General features: G+C 38.4%; 2 protein-coding genes and 1 long non-coding RNA gene across 4 annotated transcripts; 2 read left to right on the forward strand and 1 right to left on the reverse strand.

Moving 5' to 3' along the window:
• The first annotated feature begins 6,573 nt into the window (after positions 1-6,573).
• Positions 6,574-14,580, forward strand: LOC136258186 (uncharacterized). Its single transcript, XR_010702611.1, has 2 exons — positions 6,574-6,708; positions 14,279-14,580. It is a non-coding gene; the product is annotated as an uncharacterized lncRNA (long non-coding RNA).
• Positions 14,581-17,155: 2,575 nt separating this feature from the next.
• On the forward strand, positions 17,156-19,795 carry LOC136259035 (uncharacterized). 2 transcript variants are annotated; one of them, XM_066052440.1, is made up of 4 exons: positions 17,156-18,465; positions 18,517-19,030; positions 19,087-19,469; positions 19,518-19,795. In XM_066052440.1, exons 1-4 carry the CDS (start codon positions 18,328-18,330, stop codon positions 19,704-19,706), a joined length of 1,224 nt encoding a protein of 407 aa, XP_065908512.1. In that variant the 5' UTR covers positions 17,156-18,327; the 3' UTR covers positions 19,707-19,795. The 2 variants fall into 2 exon arrangements, with proteins under 2 accessions (XP_065908512.1, XP_065908511.1); XM_066052439.1 differs by having other exon boundaries at positions 17,156-19,030.
• Positions 19,772-24,674, reverse strand: LOC136259036 (uncharacterized). The gene is made up of 5 exons (XM_066052442.1): positions 24,374-24,674; positions 20,787-21,112; positions 20,587-20,734; positions 20,335-20,539; positions 19,772-20,120 (listed from the first exon to the last, which is right to left on the reverse strand). The coding sequence occupies exons 1-5, from the start codon at positions 24,593-24,595 to the stop codon at positions 19,801-19,803; spliced, it is 1,221 nt and encodes a 406-aa protein (XP_065908514.1). The 5' UTR covers positions 24,596-24,674; the 3' UTR covers positions 19,772-19,800.
• Positions 24,675-26,110: the final 1,436 nt, after the last annotated feature.

The raw sequence follows: 26,110 nt of genomic DNA on the forward strand, positions 1-26,110 counted from the left end.
GGAAACAATCCAAAGTAGAGTACCTTCAATTGCTGCAGAGATTTAAAAGTAGTTATATTAAATTACTATGAGACATATACAATTGAAATTACAGTGCTTAGCCACTACCAGTAAGTCTCTGTGAACAACCTGTTGAATTAACAGCATCTTCCACGCTATTTGTCAGGAAGATGTCAAATAATGCTTCCTGCATGTATATAATAGATTTCATCTTCTGAAAGAATTTTCTTAGGTATGCAAAGAGTGGGTGGACTCAGCCAACTGGCCATACTTATTATAATAACTATTTTACTAATGTAGTTAAATTTTGCTATTGTAACCACACAATGTCCACACAAGTCATTTATACATATGTTACGGTCTTGTTTGGTCACATGCAATCCAAAAATTTACCTGACATTTAATATTTTTGTACACATTCAGCGTCAATGATGGCATCATTATCAATGATGATTTCATCTCTTTATATGTGCTGTGGAGTGTGGAGAAAAAATGGCTAATTTCTTTTGAAATGTTTTGTTTAATTACCCCTTCTATTGACTTCATTGACTTATAGGCCAGGTATTCCACTTTAACTATTTAATCCTCTTTTAAAGTTAAGGTTGTGCTGCAAGGATAGCTAGTTTATTTGAAATAGTATTATGTAGAATGTGCTATATAGATAGAACGAAAGTGTTATTAGCAGCAATAATGCAAAGATGAGTAATATGGGGCCCAAGGGATTAATAATTAGTTGGTTGGTACTGGCATGGGTGTATTAGGGCAACCAAAAGGATATTATTTGACAAGAATGGGCGAGTGATATATAAACAACATATTTGATATCATTTACACCCACCCTCCCAGTTTGATAATTGGTCCACCACTTCTTTACTACTAGCTACAAAGTTCACATGACTAGGTTAAAACACTTGACAATTGTCTAAGCTCTCACAGTGTTTTCATTGACTATGTGAAAGCATTTTATTCTGTTCCCCATGAAAGACTGTTGTTGAAACTGGAAGTTTTACAGTGGTTACAGTGGTTCCATTCATTCCTCACTACCCGCAGACAAAGAGTTGTCATCAATGGTCATTATTCTGGAGTTATGTAGGTCCATCTGAGTATATTTGTCACTTGCCTATATAGAGACTGAGGAAGAGTTATTAGTTGTTGCTTCACCATTGCACATTCTGGCATGGTCCTATAACAACATACAGATAATCATTGTTAAAAGTACCAGTCACCATTACTTGAGTGCAAGAAGATAGTAATCAATTTCTGTAGTAGTGGGGCCTCCACCTTTTACCCACCTCAGTGCATATAACTCTTGTATTTACATATACACATAATTGATGCTATGTCATCAGCTTTCTTCACAAATTTCCTACAAGTGTAGCATGAATTGTAATTGGTGAGTAAAGTGACTAATACGGTAGACTTGGCTACTGATTTTGGAAGTGTTAGTGGCTAATGCTTTACTTGCAATGTTGAATCACAAAATTTAACTTTAATTTGTTGGTTTAAAAATTCTTACTAGTGGTGAGAACTTTTTTTTCCATCATAAATATCAGTGGGTGGCTAAGTGGTGGAGCATAGATCACACATAGCCTGTAACAATACACTTGAACTGGAACCTCTAAATAATGGACACTTGGGAACCACACTTGTTTGTTCTTTACTGTACATGTGGTGTCCACTGTATGGAAGTTGAAGTTACTCAAGAGTCAAGTATTGTAATAAATTCATGCAACGACTTGTGTTGTCATTTTTTTAATAGTGTTGTTTGTACACCATTATATAATAGATTTATAAGCCCAGAGGCATGCACAGGAATTTTGAAAAGGGATTTCCACTACAGCTAAGTGACTGTTATATTAGAGTAGTTTATAATGCCTGACTGCTTTATTAGAGTATCTCAATCTTTTCACCAAAATCATTCAGAATAATGCTATAAGTATTGCTATCCGGTGAGAAACTATTATCTAAGATAAAAGTTTAAAATATATCCTGTTCCATGATAGATTTCAGATTCTGGAAATCTGAAGTTTCAATTTCTTAATGTTTCAAGTAGTGTGTAAAATCCAAATAGGTTTCCCGAAACCCCCCTTAATATGCCCCTGAAGTCTAATCACTTTTCTTTAGTATTTCTCTGAAATTCCTTTGCCGTGCCTCTTCCCAACTCTATGGTTATGGTATAATTTTGATAAAAATAATTGCCTTTGCAGACAAACTTGTTATAAGAATTACGTAGTATACATGAACTCATAAATTCAGTAGGGAGATCTTTCACATGTACAGTTATCATAAAATTTTTAAATCTGACTGTATTAAAACATCATTGTTCTTATTGTTAGCAATTGTATACCACTCTCTTTTGTGTCACAGGTGTTTTGAAAGGAGACATCCATATGGAGCTGATGGAGTTACGTTATGTACTGTGCATGTACTGTTGTGCCAAACTCACTCAACATGTAACAGTCAACAATTGCAAGTAATAATGTAATATTTTGTAGTCAATTGCATGAAGTTGTATTAGATTAGTTACATTGAAAGACAAGGTTACCAAAGGAGTTCACGAGTGCCTGTTTACACATTGCAGTACTTCTATTATCACAGACTTGTTACACGTGGTGAAGTACAACTACTATATGTGCCAGTACTACACAGCAGGAAATTTTGACAGAAAAGGTTGCCAATCAGTATAAATAGTTTATCAACTCAATTCACTAAACCTCTCAAAAAGCAAGAATTATTTCTCCCATTAAAATTTCCTGTTCCTCTGGTATCTACTATCCCAAATTTGTTGATACTGGGTAGGAAATTGAGTGACCATTTTAAAAACTGTTACAAGTCATTTATGAGCACCAGTATGGTACACAGGTACCACCCAAAGGCACTTTTGCATGGCAGTTTGTCTAGACTGAAATTGTAATGAAAAATGGCCACCCATTATTTTGAACTCTGATATACCATTTAAGAAAGAACATCTGGCTACCTACGGTATGCATTTGTATGTGTAAAGTCTACTTCATAGTATGTACTAGAGGTACAATATAAATTTTGTATTGTATTGTTTTAAGACAGTCATACTGTATTGATATGAGATCAAACTGTATTGATATAATAATTATCACATAATTACCATGATATATTGATAAATCGTGGCTTGTTAACCTAGGATTTTTATGGATGACAATCAAATTACTGTACAATGCAGTTAAATTGAATAGCTTCTCAAATTAAAAATTATTATGTCTCTTATGAAAAACAACATTATAGCTACCTCCAATGTTTAGACTCCACTTTTTATCCACATTTCACTGTATCATGATACAGCAGATAGATACATCATTGTCGCAACTCTAGTATGTACAAGTTGGCAGAACTTTCAAAAACATACTCATGGATAGAAGTTTTTGAAATTTCACTCTTTTGTAGTACTAATTGACATGCTAAAAATATTCAGTAAAATGTACTCATTTAAGTGTCTGACCCAGTATTCAAGATTTTCACCATGCATTAGATTTAGGGAAGTCATGAATGGTCCCTTCCCCAAACTTGTAATGGAGGTAAATCACACATGTCTGCTGTTGACACCACCACTAATCAGCTGGCTGGTTGAATTGTTACTTCTAATGAAAAATTCACCTTTCAAACCTGATCAGCTCAACTATAAGCAAGAATATACATTTACTGATTATGAACTCTTACTATAAGCATCTGCGAGCATTGTTTGCATGTGCACAAGTCACACACAACTTTTTAAATAATATCTGCGCACAGCAGTCAATTCATTCTCAGCTTCCAACGGATGCTTGATATTTTGGCACTTCTATAGCAGCTGTGTATTTATGATGATACTATAATACAAGTGGAGACCACTTGTCAAAAGGAGAATGTAAAAGTCACTATCACTCTCAAAACTGTTAACACAGGTCTTTACGTAGTGGGATAGCAGTGTTAGCTCATAATTCTCAACAGGCTTACATTAGTATCAACTGATCTTACAGTGGACATAATGCTATAATTTATACTGTATTTTACTGGTCATATAATTCCTAATTTTACCTTCTACTTGTCATAAGAGCCACCCCATTGTATAAGAGCATTTGCTTGTATCTGAATGTGCTGGGGCTAGTGATAACACACATTTGAAGGAGGAGAAGAGGTTGTATAAGTAAGCCAAGGAACAGAGAGGAGGCATGTGCAAGTTTTGAAGGATGGATACGTGACATCAGTCATTCAAAAGTCTGACTGTAGCATCATGGTGTACTTGTTTGATGTTCCAGACAAATTGGTCAAAAAACTTAGTGGGAAGGGCAAAAAGGCCACGGTTAACTTCCAAAATTAAAAAGAAGTTATCACAATCATCTGTATGTTGTCGATAACAGCATCATTAGGGTTCAAGAGTTTTCTGGTGATGGTACTAATATTTCTCACTTTGGTGACAGGGTTTTATATCCTAAATGGTATTGCAATATTTGTTGAGCTGCAGACACAGGAAACAGATAGATAACATTGGAGGTCAAGCATTCGGTATGGATCGAGCACCTACACAAACCATTTGATGTGGCAGTTACCACTACCAAGACATAGTTACTGTACTAGTTCCCAACTATGAGCAAGTTGTAATTTTAACAATGAATGCACGTACAGTCTTACAATAGATGTTCACTCAGTCCGGAAGCACTGACAGTAAGGTAGTTAAGTTTCCCATTATAGTGTTACCACCTATTCAATAGTATTCTAATCGATACGTTAATCTAGAACCACCGTATTTTGATCTTGCATGACGAAGGCAATATTGGATCCAGTGGAGCTGATCAGGGTAAATTCAACTGCTCATGTTGGGTAGCAATCAGTCCTTGTAGGTTATGTTAGTGACCAATACAATAAGAGGGTACAATTCGGAATGTGCACATAAGCTATTCTGTATGTAGTGCTGTGTACACAACTGTAAGACACTCTGTGTTTACATTTTATACCAGCTACAGATGTACTGTAATTTCATTTCTTAGAATAAAAAGAAGCTCAGATCAAAAGGCCTACAAAATATCCATACAATGGCAGTTATGGCACAAATAGTATAGAATAGAAAATCTTGCAAATTCAAAGAATTAATGAATGATATAATGTTAATCAGTACCAAAATAAATTTTACCAAAATGGTTCTCACAATGAGAATATACTTCACTAGTTAGCAGCTTCAGCTCAGGAAATGTAGTCAGTAATCCTTTAATACCTGCAGGAAGAACAGTGTGCCTGCTTGCGAGATATAGGAATGTGTACACATGATCTACCATAAAGAAATATATATGCCACAAACCAGCACCAAGAATCTAGAAAAATGGGTTTCAGGTTGATGCATATACCTGTATGTAGCATTGCTATATACATGTAGCCTATAACTGTATTCAAAGTCTGCAATGCTATATTAGTTGGGAAAGCACCCCTAAAATTTCTTTTCTTAATTTGTCTGTAAAACTACAACTTAAGACAGCAGGCAGTGATATAGTATTGCTGGGAAAGAATGCTAGGCACAACCCTTAAACATAACATTTCTCAATGAGATCATCAACATATAGCCAGCTATGTGTATGCACATTAAAAGGCAGGTAACCATTATTACAGCCCTGATAAAGGTACAGCATAATGACTATCCTTGAGGAAACTTGCAAAATTTTTTGGTCAGGCTGCTTGTTACAATTTCACTGAGGTAAGTGTTTACCCCACACATCTTCCCACTACCTATGTCCTTAGTTAATTATATGTTAGTCTCATAGCCAGTATATGACTAGTCCCTTTGGTTACGTGGGTCAGGAAAATACTAGGGATGCAGTATGACTATGCTGACATATTTTTGCCACATAATTGTATTAACTGCGACTAATTATTTTTCTCTCCTTCCATGCAATTAGTGGGCCATGTTAGTCCTTCACAAAACCAATCATTAGCCACTGCATACACATGATACAGACAGATTATTGTTACTGTACCTTGTGGAGTAGCAAACAAGGTAACGAGAATGATCTTTTCCACCCTCACACCATGTTCCTTTAATGTGTTGATAGCCTTTGACACTGTACCACCAGTCTCTGCATTGTTAAAATACATGTAGAGGTTATTTACATAAGGAAATAATGGAGGTTAACTAAAGTTAACCGGAGTTAATGAAGGAAGGCCTGACCACAGCGTGTGCTATAAATATAAATAAGCTGTAAACGCATGCGCAGAAGAGTACACTACTGACACCTTACCACGTGTTGAGGTGCAAGATCTGCAGCGAAGTTTTATGCAAAGGACTAATATACGTGATGCTTTCATCGTATATTTCTCAATATTGCTAGACCTTCTACTGGGCATACTTTTCTCCCTCAATGTCATTACTGGCCATAGGTACAAACTGAAAATTTGTTATAACCAATGACAGAAGGCCATTGATACACTGTGGACAGCCAGTCACCGTCACAAAAGAGGAATCCTTTCGTAAGTTCCTACACAATAAGGGTCCGTGTAGTTTCCCGCCATCTCCAATACTCATAACCAAAAGTGAAAGGTAATAGGCGCTGCGCGCGCGAAGCGCCTATTACCTTTCACTTTTGGTCATTAGGGACTAAGGTTATTGTAATTCGTGAAATACTGTTTCTAATATCCCAGTGGTCAAACGTATAGGACATTATGTTGGGGTGTCAAGATGTTCAACACTACGAAAAAAGTGTTCACAAGGTAAGCTGTGCATGTATAAAGCTGTGGGTTCATTTGTGTGTCGGTTTTAATTTTTGCGAGTGTAACGGAAAGTATTCCAAACAATGTTCACCATTAGTCTGATCGCTTAGTAGCGATATATAGAGGGAAACATGGATGGTGAAAATGGTATTCAAGCGCCCAGTAGAAAGTTGTAAACCGGATGCGTCTATGCTTCATGTAAAAATCTTTTGTTTCTCGGGCCAAAATCAGCCAAGTACAGCGATAATTTTGCTAGCTGAAAAGTTATTTTGTGAGTCAACCAATGTAGGCTGTGCCATCTGTCAGTAACCAATGATACGGAGTGCGAGCTTAATAAGTAACTGGCCACGCCTTTGATATTTTTAATATATTATAGCATTACTCCTGAAAGTGTAGACTTGACCTATTGTACCCGTATCAAAGTTACCCAGCACCTACCCCAGGTTAGGTAGTAGTGGGGATTGCAAGGTATGGCTCTATTGTTTCGTAGTACTTAAAATATTGTGGTCGTTATTGCATTATGAAAGCCCTGTTTGTGCAATGCGAGATGCAAGCACCTATTTCCAATATTGGACTGCTTCAAAAATTAAAATTCCAGCTTCTATAATTAGAGCCATCACTTGTCCTGGTATATACGTGGTAGCCAAGTGTGCAAACTATTGGAGACACCTCTGTGTAGTCTAGCCATAGGCTACAGCAATTACATTCAGTAAGCTGAAAAAGTGCCTGGGCATGATTTGAGTGTGCCAATAATTGATAAAAAATACACTGTGCACAATTAACTGTAGACTATGTAGTCCTTTAGAACTGGTAGCCATCCATGTGCAACGTGAGGTATGATAAAGTGAATCAAACACTTAGCTGATGTGCTTATTATGAAATTATCCAGCTACAAGTTTTATGTGTCTTCCTCTTTTGTGAAATTTTATATAGCAAAATGCTGGCGGCATACAGTATATGAGCCCTCGGGATAACTACTGTGTTATGATCCCCTACTATTTAGACCATTCCAAGTGGTAGTCATGTTTCTGGTCCACCTCCGACATCCAAATTGTATAATTGCAATTTTTATCATTATTGGTGGTATACATGTGTGGATGATGTCGTATAAGTAAGTGACTGTGCTACATATAGTTTTATTTCACGTGTAAGCAATTGGAGAGGTGGCTTTAAATCCCTTTACTATTAGTCGTCTTAAAATGGTACTGTAGCCATGTACTAAACTATTAAGAAATGACAGTTTGATTTGTGTACAGCAGAGCCTCAGTTATCCAAACTACAATGTGTCTGAGGAAATGGATAAAGTGTTCAGATAAGTGAATATTTCAGATAACTGAAGGCCATACATTTGTGTACAGAGCTCTGTTTAAATACTCTAATAGAACATACACTTGTACTCAAAATACTCTAATAGAACAGTCATTTCCCATTTCGGATAAACGAGGGTCGGATAACCGAGAGTCTACTATACTTGTCAGCACCATGCCACCTTCAGGCTACATAAGGGATGACATATGTATCATTATTGTTTGTATAGGAAGAAGAAAGTACTTGTCATATTCCATTGTGTCCCTCGGCTACCACCTAATGTAGCACTTTATAATAAGCAACCTATAATAGCTTACAATTGCAATATCCTTAGGGACTGGTCTGTAATGTTGCAGAAATTTTGCAGGTGCAGCACTTTCATCAGAAAAATAGAGTGTTGGTGAATGAAACTGTCAATTTGCTACTAACATTAAAGTCAATTTGTTATGCAGAGTTTTTTGGGTGCTCTTTAGGGGAAGCCCCTGAGGTGGTGCATATATATATACACCAAAAAGTGAGTGTATTATAATTATAATAGGTCCATACATGGCTTCTGAGGCAGAACCATGTTCCAGGTGCTAAATTAGCCCAGCCTATTATACTGATCTATTATACCTACAGGTGACTACTACTACGTGTAATAAAAAATCACAAAATTTACAAGTTCCTACTTAGCTCTGACTGTTTTAATGGAGTAGATGGCGACTGCTTTATTGGAGTGTCTCGATCTTTTCAGTAAATGGGCAATATCTGAACCCCAGTTATACATATGGTGACTCACATGTATTTACAATATACATGACTTGTGTGGGGTAGTGCTTTATGCTATTGTGGACCTAGCCTCACTACCTGAAAACATGTCATCAAAGTGCTTATGGCAAACACTGAGGTCCGTAATTCATGCTATGCAGTTTTGCAACATTCAATAGTCCTGCCCTGTAGTAAAGTATTTTTTTGTTAACCAAATTCTGTATCAGTAAGTATGCTAGTACGTAGTAGGAGGAATCACAAAGGGTTGGATGTATACCCACCTCCTAAAATAATAACCAGAAACAATAACCGTCTTTTATTCTTTTAACATAAAAAGTGATTTGTGGGTAGCACACTAATGGCTTCATGTATTGGCTAGACATCACATATGTCATAATGTTTGCACAGCATCTCTTGCATTCAAAGTGAGTACATTGATTCCTGATCTCCTAGTATTTGGAGTACACATTATTCTTGCATTTTGTAGTCTAATACAGGTATGTCTGGCATCACTCTTTCCATTATTATGGCATATTATGACAGATTATGTTACGAAAGTAATCCTTAGTAAAGAAGTGAAGGTTTGAGTAGGGATCATGGCAATAAAAAGTGCTGAAACAGGAAGGTCACTTAAGTGTAGGTTAGAGACATAGCACGAGGATATTCGTGGGTCTTAAAAAGTCAGTTGAAGATACGAGGTCGTGGTCTCTAACTGACTTTGAAAATGTGGGGTTATATATATCCGCATATAAATGGAGTCATCAAATTATTTGTTGTTTTAAGTTCGTCACACTACTGTTGAAGACTAAGCATGTTTTTGTTGATATGCTGAAGAAATCGAAGCTCGCACGCACATGCCTTTGATTGCACTGCTTTCAAGACAGACTTGCCACAGAGGGAAGCACAGTGAGTCGACAAATTGTTGCCAGTGTCTATAGAATCAAAGCTGTGTTAAGAACAGGTAAATACAATACAGTTTGAAGGATGCAGCTTGAGTTAATTACAAAGACGACGAGTTGTAAAACTGTGGCACGACACTGACATGAAGACCATGCAGGCATGATTTAAATTATGGCCCACACTAACGCTACAGGTAACGAAAAATAACCGTTCTACAGTGAAGCTTACCTATTTAGGTCCTTGTAATAGTTCAGTACAAGGTGATAGAGGCTTAAAATACTCTAGAAAACAAATGTGCGCTAAAAGGAATTTTCCGGGACTTGTCCGTTCATTGTAACAAACAAAGCTGCAACGTTAGACTCATTCTCCCACAACCAAATTCATTTAGGCATGCTCATAAAAGGAATGGAGTCACCCATTGCGGGCTGTTAGCCTTGGGAGAGCAAAGCAACTGAGTGATCAAAAGTGTGATGTCCTGAGATATTTCTGCTAGCAGGTCTCTTAGTGCGTTTATAGACCTCATTATCTTCCAAAGATCAAAGCATTCTATGCATATCATTTTCTATTGTGCACTAGTATCTGCAGATGTAGATGATGTCACTTGTTTTGTGTCTTTTATTTTATGCTACCTAGCTATTTTTACTTGTTACATGGATTTGTATAATGTCACACAGTCTTACTAGTACGTATAAACTCTGAGGAGCCATGATACTGCCATGTGGGCCACAAGCTTGCTATGTATGGAGGCTATTTTGTGACAATCCAAGCTATCTTCTGTAGTGTACCATATGCATACAGTACAACAGTCAGAAAAGATTTGTAACTGCTTTGAAGTGGTCTGACATTTTGTCCGATTGCAACCCATCATAATTTTAATGTTGCATGTAAGCATACATATATAGGCATGTAAAAATAGAGGGATAGTGTGCCCCTCCCCCTCTCAGAAGCATTTCCTTCAGCAGCTAAAAATGCTATATCTCAGGGTATTTTCTAGGATATACTAAGGGGCCAGGGGTACACTGCATGATAAAGTTACTGTGGAGTATCAAAAGCACACTCCAAATGGTCATAGCCATAGCCCCCAGGAAATTTTGAGAACTTAGCTTCCTGAGATTTAGTAGCAATTTTGACTTAAAATCGTATGAAGATCTCATCACACAATAGCTGTATAGAAACACTGGTAAATATAGCCATGATATGGCCTCAGGATGATAACCTGGAGAAATTACATAGGTGACTGTTCTATTAGAGTATCACAATCTTATATTTTTTATTTATTATGACTTTACAGCACAAGTGCTGAAGGTCTGTAGGACATGTGGTCCTACAACCTGTTTAGAGGTGTGTTCGAAAAGAAATCCATGACTGGACCTGGACAGCCTTGAACTTGCAGCCATCTGATTTGTACTCAAACGCTTACAGGAGTCTGCCAGGCATTCAGGATGTTTTCTCCTTGATATTTTCATGTATCTATATCCAGAGGAATCCCAGAGAGTATCTTATGAAATATTTCACACCCTGCGCAGTGCAAAGCACAAGCCTTCTGGGGGCATGCCCCGCCAGATAAATAGCCTATAGTTGTAGTGGTGCTTCCATTGTGCAATCCAGACAATTAAGTATGCTCTCATGAAGCCTTATAGGTGGCATGTTCCTTGCTGATAAGACATTCAGATCTACACACTCATTATTGCCAGTTGCTTACTGCTCACTCTAACAGCATACTCTACCAGAACACTACTGCTTTGATGCTAAAAGGCTAATAAGTACCTTCAAAAGTATCACAGGATAACCAAGAATTTTAACCATGAAACAGCTGTCTTGAGTAAATATTGAACAATGCTTTCTTCTCTTAGGACTCAGCCGCTCGTGCTAGCACAATAGCAAGGAACACAGTTTAATGCCTCAACTCAGAGAACTTCGACTATTAAATGAAACAAAGATAGTAGTTATAATAAGAACACTAATGTAACTGTCGAAAACGGAATGACTTATCTCAGGCAACACTACCCTGAATTGTCCGATATATGCCCATCTGAAGCAACACCAAACTGATGTTTTAGTCTTTTCACTGACCAACTCCAAGATCTACAACCGAAAGAAAATAACTAACACTTAAAACAAAAATCCCTGTTGGTCTCTGTACCATTGACCGGTGAGATCTGACCAGACTCGACACCGACACACAAAACAAGCTTCATCATATGTATACCACAACTATCAGTATAATCAAGAGTTAATAATAGTTCCACTATTATTAACTCTTGGTATAATATAAAGGCATTATTCATTTTAAACTGCTCCAATTTGACTCATGAAATTACTTGATAGCCAGCACAACAAGCTACTGATGTGTTACCAATGAATCAAAGCCTTACGTATATGTTAAAGCATAGCTGCGAGTGCTATATGAAAAATAAAGTACGAGGCGCGCGGCCGAGATGCTAATAAAGCACAAGGCGAAGCCGAGTGCTTTATTAGCATCGAGGCCAAGCGCCGAGTACTTTATTTTTCATATAGCAAGAGCAAGGCTATGCTTTAAATGATTTATGGAACTTTCTAGTCGTGTAGCTTCACCATACACTAGGATTCGTAATTAGCAAGCGTTGCACGAACTATTAGCAGCCTGAACACACACAAACTAGTTTAACAAAGTAACTCACACGTATTTCACCATAGTTTGGCATAGTAGACGTTCATCGCATCTTTTGGCAGGTTTTGCTCGCAACCCACAATCGATTCTATTGTGAGTCACATGGTGAAGTATTTCCGTGACATCTCCAGGACTTGTCCATTTACATTAACAAACGTAACAGCAACGTTACCTCTCCCACCCATCATCGAAGCATTTAGGTATATCTATAAAAGCAATCCAGTGGTAGAACTCGTATTGGCTGGGGTGATTGATCACTCAGCGCGGCAAGGCTATCAGCCTTCACCGGCTTTGGTGATTAGTCGTACTGGTGCGAGCCCCGTAGGCTATTAGCCTACACTAAGGCACGTGGGCAACTGTGCTTTATTGCCCACAAAGAGTGCTTTATTGAACGAATAAAGCACTCTTTGCGGTTAAATAAAGCACTCTTTGTGGTCGATGAAGCAGTTGGCCGGCTGATTTATGAAATTTAAAGTACACTTTTTACTTTGATCTTGCCCACGCAAAGTTCTATAAATGATGATAATACAGACGAAAAAAAAGAAAAAGAAACTAAAACTACACTGCTTTAGATCTGAGTCAAGGTTCAGCAGAAACCAGTGAAACAAAAATCATCCTTAATTTTTGACCATGTCTCATATGTTCAAAGTAAGTGAATCGATTTCAGAGGTGATTGTCGTGCTGCTTTGTAGTGTAAATGAGCAGAATATTGCTAAAATGAAGCAAGATTGCCTTGTTGTTTGCTAGCAATTGATGATGAGAGCATATGCACATTGAATACATGCGCAAATATGTCTGACTTCATTTTCCTTTGATGTGGAAAACAGTCCTGAGTCATCATGTTTCAGCTAGTATATTAAAAAAATTAATGAAAAAGGTATCCAAGTGCTGAAACAAGAGATGATTGACTGTATCACAGCATAGCTCCATGAGAAAATCCCAACTTTTCTCCTCATCAAATAATTGTTATAAGATCACAATGTAGGGATTTTCTCACCAAATATCATCATTCGTCTCTTATGTCACTACCTTTTTATCACTAAGATCTCTTCTTCATTTTAAATGATATGTTTTAGTATACTGGTTTGTTTATTTTCGTTGTCATAGCATACAGCTAGCTGTATATACTAGAGATGCAACAATATATTGATACATCGCATATCCGCATATCGTATCGCTTTAAGGCTGTATCGTTGTATCGATACAAAGTTAAACCGTATTGATATATTTTGTGTATCGTGATATATCGACATATCATGGCTGTTACCATGACTGCCAATCAAATTATTGTACATTGTGGTTAAACTGAATGGTATGTAATGTTCCTCGAAGAAAAAGCAAGTCATTAATTTCCCTTAAAAACAACATACACTAATGTTTACACTCCACTTCGTATCATGCAATATATCGCTGTATCGTGATACAACAAAGACAATATATCGATACGTCTACACACTGTATCGTTGCAACTCTAGTATATACACATGTGATTGTTCTATTAGGGTGACTGCTGTATTAGAGTATCTCAAATCGACCTATAGCCTACCAAGAAGTGCTGGCAGTCTGCTGCTAATCATTTTAAATGCAACTAGACCAATAAGGGTGTGTGGCCACGATGTTTGAGTAACTGACAGATTGTTCAAAGGTGTGACATCTACATGTACGTGTGGACTGGAACGTATCCTGAAGTAGTACCAGATATCTTAGCGTAGTGTGAGCACTTTAGATAATTTTGTGGCGTCTAGGTATGCTGCTCAATGAAAGTGTTAATAATAGGGGTGAAATGATTGTCAAAGTTTAAGTATCCAAATATTTTTCTTATTAACAAACGAATTAACAAATGTTTCTTTAAGAATTTTCTTGAAAGGGACAAAATCACTGTGATTACTAAACCATAAATTTTTAATATAGAAATCCCTGCACATCCATGTATTTCTCTTTAAAAAACATGTTTTTTGTTAGCTTTTGATGAGACACTGAGTGTTCATTGAAGTGATGGCCACTCTTAAGTACACTGCAACTTCTCCCGACTACAAAGATGGCAAAAATGAGGATTGTTTTGTTTGCTACAAGCCAGCTGTATGTGGTATGATACTCATTTACATGCCTGTTGTACAAAGCTAACTGAGGAACATTGCATTTTAATTGGTAACGCCACAAACTTGTTTTACTGTTATGTGTATATACACTGTATACCTTATGTGTAAAGTGTTTAGACTGTACCATATGTGTAAGGTGTTAAGTGTCATCCATGGATGGTTTTACTCAGTGTGTGTTGTGTACTGAAAGATGTTCATGGCATGTGTAGTATAGCACGTGCTTTATTTTCAGCATATAAAAAAATTCTGTCGTGCACAGTCAAGAATCTAAGTGTCTTTGGTCCAAACAATCTCAACCCATGCTCACCTGCAACCTGCGACGTACGGTACAACGAAAAACTTTAATGGAATAAACAATTAACAAATTTGACAAATAGGTATGAATCCCTTATTCAACTATGAAGTAAAGGTAAATGACTTTTAGTAACAAATAGTTAGCGTTTCCATCCAAGCTCTGATGACTTGGTAGCATATACAGTAGCGGCTATCAAAACCGATCTTGACATTGCATCCTGCTGATCAGTAGAATGGTACAAGGGACTAACGTTCTGTTTGACAAGTATATTGTATATTAGAGAAACATTGTGTAATATATTATGAATTTAAACAACAAGATGTTTTCATGTGGGTAATCACCTTACATAACCCAGCCACACCACATACCATATGCAATAAAAGTTTCTAGGGGAGAAAACTTTATGTTTTTTAAGGTGGCGGTCACCCACTGAAACCGCAAAGTGAAGGTCTTTTTATAAAACTCGTAACTTCATATTATTGCTGTTTAAACATCATTTCTTAGCACTGAGTAATAAAACAACTCTTACATTAACTCTGAGACTGCATACAACCCCAAGACGTAAGTGCAGTCCACCACCACACAAGAAACTAACAACACACGTGAAAATATTGTTCGGCGTCAGTTTACTCGAAACTGTTGGCCTGTCAAAGGCAATCTCTACTCGGAATCTATTCCTTGACAACACATACAGGGCCCAATGAACATAATTTAACTCTGTAGTGAAGTGTATCGATGTTGGCAGAGTTCAAAAATCTCGAAAGGAACAGAGAGTAACCAAAAGCTCCAAAAAAATCGACTGGCAATACGAAAAATCTTTATTTTCGACCTGCGGCCCTGTGCCCGCTTCTGATCACTTATATTACACAACAACAGAGGTCTCCCTCACTAGTATACAAGAATAAACTGATGCAGAAAGTATTATAAACGACTCTAGCTTGCCATCCTAAACCACAGATGACGTAAACCGCCAAAGTTTCGCGCGAACGACACCAACTCTTTTAAACATGGTGTCTCTACTGCTCTACTTACTTATAGGGGTTTCTTCTTTAATAAGTTTCACAGAACAACAACAAACTATTTCTTGTTGCGAAGCTCTGGCCCTTAACACGCGAAACGGCCATTTACTATTATGTAATAATTAATCACATGACGCAACTAATGGATTCTTGTGGCGAGGTGTATGGCTTCACATTTCAAAGGCTTCAAAACCACTACTTCCAGGTGACCGCCACCTTAAAAAAAAATTTATTGTGATATTCAAGTAAACCGTAATTACTAAATGTAGCTATACATGGCTCGAGCCATGGAATTAGCAAACTGTTAGGTACAAAATTTTCTCCCTTGAAACTTTTATTGTTTACAATAGTATAACAACACACTCCATCCTCACAATACTTGCACAGAAACATACTCCATGTTACACTACATGCATCTAGCGATTTACAATGATATTTAATCATGAGTTACCAGATGCTGGGCACCTAATTTTAGGATTGCATTGATAATAGTACTGATATTACGAATACTGATATCGGGCAGCACAGATATTTGAGTGGTGTATACTGCATGTTACAAACACTAAAGCCACCCAAGTGACCATGTAGCTGAGTGGTAAACTTCTGGAGTGCATGGCGCAGGAGTTGGCCTGTGTTTGATCCCCAATTGGTTAGGTTTAAGTATCAACTACTAAGTATTTTTAAATCAGTTTATTAGAAAGCCTGTATCAGAAATTTAATATCGGGTATCAGCGTTGGCTGTAAAATGTGGTATCACCACAGCCCTTTTGCTAAACTGTTGTGTATTGTGGTTTAGCTGTTCAGTAACTTTCATACGTATTAAAGAAGGAATGCAGGAACACAGCATTTCAGCTCCGCTTGTAGAGAGTTTACCATATAAGTAAGATAAGGAACTGTAGTGGAAGTACGGTACTGATATAGTATGTACGAATCCTGAGAAATCAGCTAAAAACAAAATAGTAGATTTTTCTTCATTGAAACAGCATTTTCATCCAACCAGGAGGTTATCAATGACAATAAGCAATAGATGAAGAAAAGACAGGATCGAAACAAGTTCGGGAATGGGTCATAAAGGACTATGCGCTTTTGTGGCTTCCCATAGGAAATGTATGGGAAAATTTTGATTCATTATAAATAAAGTGTCAGATATTTTTTGAATGTAAAATTTCTAGTGGGTTTTTAGTTGTACTAATACAAATTTGAAGTGAGTTGTTAAATGTTTTTGAGGATTCAGCTCAACATGTACATACTATAGTTGGACCGTGTACCATGGCAAGCAAATATCTGAAGATTTTTTTCCTTTTGTAGCTACTACACATAACAGTGGTGTTGGTCCAAGGCGGACTTATGGTTACCCTGTTCAAATGGGGTTGGCATGTAATGTAGCAGCAATCTATAACCACTTTGAGCATCCATCATTTGGGACTCATACCAACAAGTACATATCAACTCATTGGAAAAAATACAAAGGAGAAGTACAAGATGGGTGTGTAACAATTACAGCACATATAGTAGTGTAACTGCCATGATAGAACAATTGGGCTGGGTCACCTTAAGAGAATGTCGTAAAGTTGCAAGACTGTCATTTTTTCATGATGTCATATATGGATCTAGTGTAGTAGATATACCCCAACATTTCTTAAAAACAACCAGACACACTCGCCACCAACATCCACTTCATTTTATCCATCCAAGTGCAAACACCACAGCATATCAAAATAGCTATTTCCCAAGATTATGTACAAGTCAGTATATAGCAGTGTAGTATGTGTGTAATATATACAATTGTGATGGATACTTTGGGACCAAGCTGCATGCTGCTGAAATGTCAAGAATTTTGGTCCATGTTTACTGCATTGTAGAACATTTTATGACTGGTATCTGAGGTGATCACTCAGGGTGACCTCTCTACATCAGGTGAACATAATGTCACACATGTTGCACAGGTAATGCACCTATCAATGTTAAGCCCCACTACCCCCCTCCCGGGCTTACTAAGGGATTAGTGGGGGATTTTCGCCGATTTGATCAGAAATTTTGTCCCACTGGTGGGGCATTTGACCATTCGAAATTTTAGGCGTTTGCTTTAGCTTGCGAGCTATGAAAATTAATCTGTTTCCTAAAGTTTATTCCAGCGATACTACATGGAGATTTGACCACTAGTTGTTCCCCAGTGGGTGGAGAATTTGATTTTTCAAAAAGTCAAATCCCCACCATTTCCCCCACTACGCCCGTGAGGGGGGAGGTGGGGGATAACATTGATAGGTGCATAAGCTCTACACATCTGAGAGTGCCACTTTGCCTTTCAGCCCTGTGCAAATGTATATTTGATGGGCGATGTCAGTATTGCCACCTCCATGGTGTTTATGAAATGGCAAAGTTGGTACATACCGGTGCCAGGCGGTGCCAGGACTTACCGTAAAAGGAAATGTCTCATTATTTTTTGTGGTTACGCTACTTTTCCAACCAATAGGATTGCAGCAGTGTGATTTTTAGACCAATCACTGCTGCGCACGTGAACTTGCCTTTATAAGCGCGGTGTCCATCGTATGAAGGCTACAATTCGTTCGCAGTTGTTGCAAGAAGGAACTAGCTACTATGGCCAGCTCATCTCAACGAGACAGTAACGCTAGTGTGCAGCCTCGACCTGTCAAGGTGATCCTGACAAGAAACGATAGGAGGGTCGAGTGTAATGTGGAACAGGTGACCACCGAAAATCTAAGAAAGATGTTCCAGGTAGTTACACAGTGTGGCACAGAATTTTTAAAAGAAATGTGTTCCATGCAGGTACAACCGACGGATGCTTGGCTCAGGGATGAATGTGATGATTCGGTTTACTTCTCTGACCAGGTCGGCAGCTTCGACCTGCACTCGCTGTCGCCCTACTGTACCCTAATCGTGGAGGGCCCTACAAACACCGGAAGAGCTATGACGAGTAGTATAATGGCTTCAACAGCCCGTGGATTGAGCTCGGTGCCAGCTGCAGCACATGGTTCGAGCCAAAATAGCTTGGGTGTCAGTGTAGCGGCTCAGAGTGCAAGTCTCCCACCTTACTTTCGTTCAGTGACAGCTGCAAAAAAACCGGTCCACTTGGTCAAAGTTGTGAAAGCCAAGATGACGGCATCCACTAAGAAGGGTGGCAAACCAGACTTCACTTCTACTGGACAAACTTACCTGCCATTGACAGAGTCCACGGCCACTGTGGCTAATGTTTGTGACCAAGTTAAAAGGCAGTGGGGAACAGAGTACACTGTAGTCTCCAGTGATGGCTTGGAGATAGAAGACTGTGTAGCTACACAAAGTAAGTGCAGAATTAACAGCAGTACTTTATGTCTAGTTATCACATAATTATTATAGGTCTAGCATTTTGGAGGAGCCCTAGAAGAAAACTCTATGCAGTTAGTCACAGTGACTTTCAAGAAATGTTGAGTTGCCCCAGCAGGTCTTCTACTTCATCATTCACACATCACTCTGACTCGTCAGATGATGACGATGACAAATTTTCACCACCAAAAGGGAAGAAGGGGCGATATGAAAAACTTCTAAAGTCCTTAAAGGATGAGGTTATATCTGTGAAGGAAACAGTGTCGGATGCAATGTCTTTGACACCAGAATCAGTTTTACCACTTGGACTAAGGAGGATCATTAGAGACACATTTAAGTGCCAGATATGCCATACTATACCAGTGCAGCCACCAGTAATTGTAACAAAATGTTGCAAGAATATCCTTGGTTGCCAGGTAATGCTGTTTTGAAATGGAATGATAATTATGAATTTTGTTTTGCAGGTTTGTGTCGACACGTGGTATTCAGGCCCAGAAGCAATGAGAAAAACGTGCCCAATGTGCCGTGCTGAAAGAGGTTGTAACGAAACTATGATTCTGCGTGGGTTGTCAGATTTTATGGAGGCGTGCCGTAGGATTGATAGAAATCAATTGCAAGAGACATCTGAGAATGCACAAGAAGAGGAAAATTGACCAATATTAACCCTAATGTCAATACTGCTAAATTTTATGTAAAATATAATTTAATTGCTGTGAATAAATCAATATTTGCAAAATGAAAAGATTACTATAACAAAGTACACAGGTGTCTACTTATGTCCAAAAAACATAAGACTCCCTCTCGAAACAAGGTATAGTCTCCGTTGACTACTGTATTAAAAAAGTCTGAAAAGTTGGCATGGTAATGGAAAAAATCCATCTCACGTTGAGTCACCAGAGCAGGATTACACTGCAGGGGGTCTTCACCAAAGCAGTTGAAGATAGTAAGTTGTCCACCAGCCGACTGAAACTGTTGCACTGCATCATCAGCCTCTGGGATTACGGTGGAGTCAATCTGGATAGCCTGGTTTCCGTTCACAACTGCCTGTCTTGGCACTGCTCGCCCACCTGTGGAAAATATTACCTATAATAAAACATGTCTTAGGATCCAGGCCACCTCTCTATACCAAGTCAACTTTCTAATTTACACACTATCATCTGTCTAATGAATAGCAATTTGATCTGAAGGTGACTTATAGATAGGCTTCACTGAACCACTAAAATACATACTAAATAATATCTTTATGGCAAATATTATGAACACAATGCATTCTGCATTCACCTGGTATTGGGTGATTGTTCCAGGCTTCCACTGCAAGTGTTATCCCAACATTAGCTACTCTAATGGTGAACCACGAAACACAGAATTGCACATGAGGACAGGCCATTTCGATATCACCAGCTTCCTCCAAAGCAATCAGGCATGACTTTATAGGATAATTGACACGGTTGTTGATTTCAACCCAAATGCGCTCGACAATGTGATTCTAAACAAAGGCAGTAGTATAGAAATCAAGTCAGTAACAATATACACCTGTTTTGATGTACTTTGCAGGTGAGGAGCACGACTTGTGTTGAGTCTCAGGTGTGCTAGTGTTTCTTGTATATACAGTGTCAGTATCCACTCCTTGCCTTGGTCCACACGTAACTGGTCCCACAGGCCAAACTGAACAAGTATGGGCCTGTAGTACACACATTTGCTTGTTTAGGAATGTGACATTAAAATTTACTTACTTATATAAGTGAGAGTATATTTCCACATTGTTTTTAATTGGCATGGTCACAAAACCCATTATCATCCCACTGTACCCATCCACGGCTGCCACATGAGTCACACCGTACATCACCAATTTCTCATTCTGGTCCAGGTGTAATTTATGTCCAACGTAGTCTGCTCTATATGGAGCTGGATTTGTCTGTCGAGCAGTATCTGTCCTTCTTGCATTTTGGTAAGCTGGAGCAACCCTACACAAGGATTCTTTTACCCTCTGTTGGTTGACATGTACCCCTTGAGATGACAACAGTCCTGTCATCATTTTCCTACCGTATGTGGGTCCCACCTGTAGAGTAGCAAACAGTACACATACTTTGAGGAGAGTAGACAGTTTTGTCAGAATAAAATTACTATAACATCAACATAATATTATTACATAATACTCGATCATTCGACCTTCATTTATCTGTACCCTCGTTTATTAGTATTAGTGATTTAGAATCAAAGGCAATGCCTGTATATGATCCTATTCTACAACAGAGTAAAATTGAATTAGTTACCAGTCAATTGTAAACATTTGTGGAAATGACTATTCTATTAGAGTACTTCAACAGAGCTCTGTTTAATATTGTATGGGCTTCAGGTATCCGAACTATTTACTAATCTGAATACTTTTACCATTTCCTGAGACGCATCGGGGTTCAGATAACCAAGGGTCTATTGTATACTTCCAATTTTTATTAAACAAAAAAAGTGTTACTGTTGTGCTAATTTTGATATTTTGATCAGTAGCTATTTAATATACTTGAGGCACTCCCTCTCTGTCCTCTTTTGTGTGAGTGTGTGTGTGTGTGTGTGTGTGTGTGTGTGTGTGTGTGTGTGTGTGTGTGTGTGTGTGTGTGTGTGTGTGTGTGTGTGTGTGTGTGTGTGTGTGTGTGTGTGTGTGTGTGTGTGTGTGTGTGTGTGTGTGTGTGTGTGTGTGTGTGTGTGTGTGTGTGTGTGTGTGTGTCAAAAAGTTGTGAGAAATTGTGTTGGAAAGTGCTGCATTATACACAAAGGAATTAACACTTTAACTGTCTTAAAGCTTTTATTTTCAGTTAAGTCAATTCACATGTTAAACTGCAAAACTGAGTTCAATACAGATTGCACCCCTTGCAACTTAGTCTATATTGCATCATAGTAGCTACATTTGTATTGTGCTGCATATCAGTTCCAAATTGCCAATCTACAAAACATGTAAGTAAGGTAAATTTGGTTTTATAACTTTTATTTTAATTGAATACCACGAATTTGGAATCCCTTACCCATCGTCAAGTGTGATCTCGGTTTACCACCAAGAAGGTTATCTCTGGAATGATTTTGAAACTGATATTGATTCAAGTGCACATACAGGTTTGCCCCTGCATGCTGTGGCCATTGTAATAAGCCCCCAAGCATATCCAAATCGTACAAAGTAGTTTGTGGACAATTGCTATACATTTGGTCATGGGAAAAATGACAGCTTGTACAGGCATGTCCAATACATTTGCAAAAGGAAAATGAAATTATTTATTGTGTACCGCCTACCTCAAGTCCATTTAGTAACTTTCTTTATAGGGATAATATGTGCAGAGCAACTCTCTGCAAGTTCAATGATGAAAGTGGAAACCCAACCTATGGATATTTTAGTGCGTTAAAATGGCCTAAATTAAACCATGCAATACCAATGCAACCCATATTTTGTATTAGGTATTTGGAGCCTTACAATAAATGATATCATAACCCCTGACAAGTGGATAGTTATGCCAGATTTGGGAACATGTAGAGCAATGACTCGGAATGGCAATTCAATTGAGCTATAGTGGAAGAAAATCAAAGGAAATTTTTGCACAACTAAATCATATTCTTGTTCTATGGCAAACGTTTGGAAGGGAAGATGCCTGTGGCATTTCAATGTCTTAATTGGTACCCTCTGATTCAAAGAAACAAAAAGTGTTGTGAAAGAGCTCTGTAAGTTAGTTAGTGAAATTTAAACAGTTACTATGATGAAGCACAATGATGTCTATTTCACAGCAAAATGAAATTTTAGTTGAAGTATTCGTCGTTCTTGAACTATATATAGCTATAGAGTATACGTGACTTTTATAACTAACCATTTAAGTAACTGTAATGGCCACTGGCATAGGTTGCCGTTGGACCCTCAACATACTAAGTATAATAGAGTACAGTGGGTTCTCCATTATCCAAACACCTGTGTACTAGTTGAATCACAAAAGTGTTCAGATAAGTGAAATAGTTCAGATAAGTGAATCTCATTCATTTATATACAGAGCTCAGTCCAACTACTCTAATAGAACATACAGTATTTGTCAAAATACTCTAATAGAACAGTCATTTGTACTGTTTGAGTGTTCGTATAATTGAAGTCCGGATAATCGAGGACCTGCTGTATAGCTACTATGTATCTCATACCAATATATTAGTAGTAGTGTTTATCTGATTTGTCAAATTACAGGGTAGCACCAAAAGGCAAAGCCTGTACAAGGGTGCTTCCCAAGACACTAAAACACAATAAATACAAAAATATTTAAACATCGACAGTACAATTACAAAAAACAAATTACAATTATTGAACAAAATTAGTACTGTAGTTAACAGTGACAAAACAGCGGATACACAACAGTAGTCTTGCGTGGCCAGACCCTATTTTCTCGGGATGGTGCTTATCGATTAGAGATTATAAGCGCCCCCTCGAAATAGGGTCTGGTCCAGAATGAATACACCAACTCGTTTTCACACCCCAAGCTAGGGCTCGGGGTGTTTAATCAGCTTTCGTCACGAAACGTATACTTCCTTTTAAAGTTTAAGCCGTGTACGCACTGGAATCGCCATGAATGAAAGCCGGTAGAGGTGATGAGAGACACAGAGGCTGATTTTCTACGGTTGAAAAGGACACACACTGAGTTCTTGTAAAACCGAAAAAGCGAAGGACGATTTGTGCATTTAAACTGAGGTTTATGGGTTTCTCATATCTTTCAGCTACGTAAGCGCGATTAATCCGACTTCTATCACTTCACCGAGTGTAAGGTCCATCAACATCCAACATTGATCTGGCCTACTCCAAGGGTCGCTTGGAGTCTGGCGGCCTCGTTTGAATGCTGGTATTTCCAGCTGTCCAGCACTTTAACACCTAGTGCTGGGAGTGGTGGCAAGGGCAGTCCATCTAGCCTGGGAAAAAAACAAACAAGAATAACTGAGTGTAAGGTTCTAGTCGCTTGTCTCTTACAAATTAAAAGGAAGTACACGAAACGCTCATTAACACCTAAAGGTGTGAAAACAAGTTGGGGTATTCATTCTGGACCAGACCCTATTTCAAGGGGGGCACTTATAATCTCTAATCGATAAGCGCCATCCCGAGAAAATAGGGTCTAGCCACGCGAGGCTAACACAACACGACGAAATTTTGGAGGACTGAGCATCAAAACAGAAACCAGAACAGTGTTCCACAAGAATACTGTATTCACAAAAAAAGTGTCTGAAAGAATTTATTGTATTGCATGGAATTAAGCTACATATAGTTCAATTGAAATGTCCACCTCAATATGCTAGTGTATGCGTATACGAGTACCTGCATAACAGCATCGCTGATAACCTCGTCCAACTGTTGATCATCAATATTGGTTATCTTCTTGATCCCCTTCTCACTGCAAAACCTTTCAATGCTACGAAGACTGAAGCCCCGTTCGCCAGGAAATGATGACTTCAGCTCATCGCTTATTTGCTGGTGAGTACATTTATCCACTTCCACCTTAACCCTCACGAACTCTTCGAATTCGTCAAGCGAAGCCATTTATCACAGCCGGGTCACAGAGCTAGGATAGTGTCAAATCGACAGAAAAAATGTACTTCAGTTAGCGAAGCTTAATAACTACCACCTGACGCCAAAAAAAAATTTTTGGGGCCCACTTTATTTTTGCGATATATATTTTTTGCACTCGCCCCTAGGAACACCCGTAGGAGCACTCGCCCCTAGGATTAGGAACACCCGCCCATAGGATTAGGAACACCCGCCCATAGGATTAGGAACACTCGCCCATAGGATTAGGAGCATCCGCCCCTAGGGTTAGGAGCTTCGCCCCTAGAATTAGGAGCTTCGCCTCTAGGATTAGGGTTAGGGCATGGGTTAGTTATAGGAGCATCGCCCCTAGGGTTATATAGTAGGTATAGGTTAGGAATATGTAGTGTTAACATTAGCTTGTGACATATAAATATGGCAAAATAAGTAGAGCTGGTAGCTAGCACCGGTGGTAGCTACAGTGGTTGGGCCGGACTTATGCATAAAGGTCTGGTGTCTCTTGTTCAATTCCCAGTTCTGACTGGATTTTGTTTTCATTTTTATACCTTTTTTTTATGTCATACAAAAGTTAAAGACAAAGTGGGCCCAAAAAAAAATTCGCCCGCCTGACGTCTTCAAGAGTCAAGTCTGACAGAGCACTGACAGGTGACTGAATAATGAGCAATATATGAGACTGATCATCGAGTCAAGTTGTGATTCTGATATATGGAGTAAAACTCTGAATTAACATCCGCCCCCTTAATACTGCGGCAGTCTAACAATCTCAAGGGGGTTGAGGGGGGAGGGGGGGGCTGCTGATGCTGAAAAATAATCTTTTCTTATATCTTGGGGGAAAATTGTAAAATAGATTGGCATTGTTATATCCCATAGATATAGTCCATTGTTGGTCAAACATGCGGTCGCATGTTGTCCGAGGACACATTTTCTTGTATTATATCATTTGTTTGTAACCAGTCATGCGTGTTTACTCATCAATTATTAATGATGGTTTCTTCAAACACTGCCAGTTGCATGTAGCAGGCCCTACTTCACAATTGAGCAAGAATGGAAGTACGCTTATAGGGAAGAAGGCTATATTACCTACGAGATAAATACTATGAAGATAGTCTGAAAATAAACCATCCTGAGCACTTTGAAGCAGGAAATGGTAATGTCCAAAGATAATGCATTCAACTGTGCATATATTTCAGGGGACAATGGAGGTATTTAGGGCTGCCCAGGCAGCCCAAGCAAGAACCTGACCAATATTTTACTGTAACAGTAAGCTATCCATGAAAATTTACCATCACCAAGTTATTTTGATGCTTTGCCTGACCAATCTTTTGATGCTTACCCCAGCCCTATGAATCCTCCCTATGACATTGACAGTTCAGCCTCCCTGGAATGTGGTGACTTCTATTTAACAATTCATGATTTTAATCAGAGGTAGCTATATGAGGTTTACAGTCTTCCAGATGAATGCTACAAAGTGAAATTGGTTGAAGATCAAGCATCCTGAGCACTTCAGAA

Source organism: Dysidea avara, chromosome 6 (assembly GCF_963678975.1).
Source record: "Dysidea avara chromosome 6, odDysAvar1.4, whole genome shotgun sequence".
In the NCBI taxonomy this organism is placed as follows: Eukaryota; Metazoa; Porifera; class Demospongiae; order Dictyoceratida; family Dysideidae; genus Dysidea; species Dysidea avara.

Bases quoted from the DNA above. Each gene is read 5' to 3' on its own strand.
- LOC136259036 (XM_066052442.1), bottom strand. From the start codon at position 24,595: ATGGCTTCGCTTGACGAATTCGAAGAGTTCGTGAGGGTTAAGGTGGAA. The intron at 20,735-20,786 runs GTAAGTAAATTT...TGTGTACTACAG, and splicing joins ATATACTCTCACTTATATAA to GCCCATACTTGTTCAGTTTG. The intron at 20,121-20,334 runs GTGAATGCAGAA...TATTTTCCACAG, and splicing joins GAACAATCACCCAATACCAG to GTGGGCGAGCAGTGCCAAGA.
- LOC136259035 (XM_066052439.1), top strand. From the start codon at position 18,328: ATGGCCAGCTCATCTCAACGAGACAGTAACGCTAGTGTGCAGCCTCGA. The intron at 19,031-19,086 runs GTAAGTGCAGAA...TAATTATTATAG, and splicing joins AGACTGTGTAGCTACACAAA to GTCTAGCATTTTGGAGGAGC. The intron at 19,470-19,517 runs GTAATGCTGTTT...TTTGTTTTGCAG, and splicing joins AGAATATCCTTGGTTGCCAG to GTTTGTGTCGACACGTGGTA.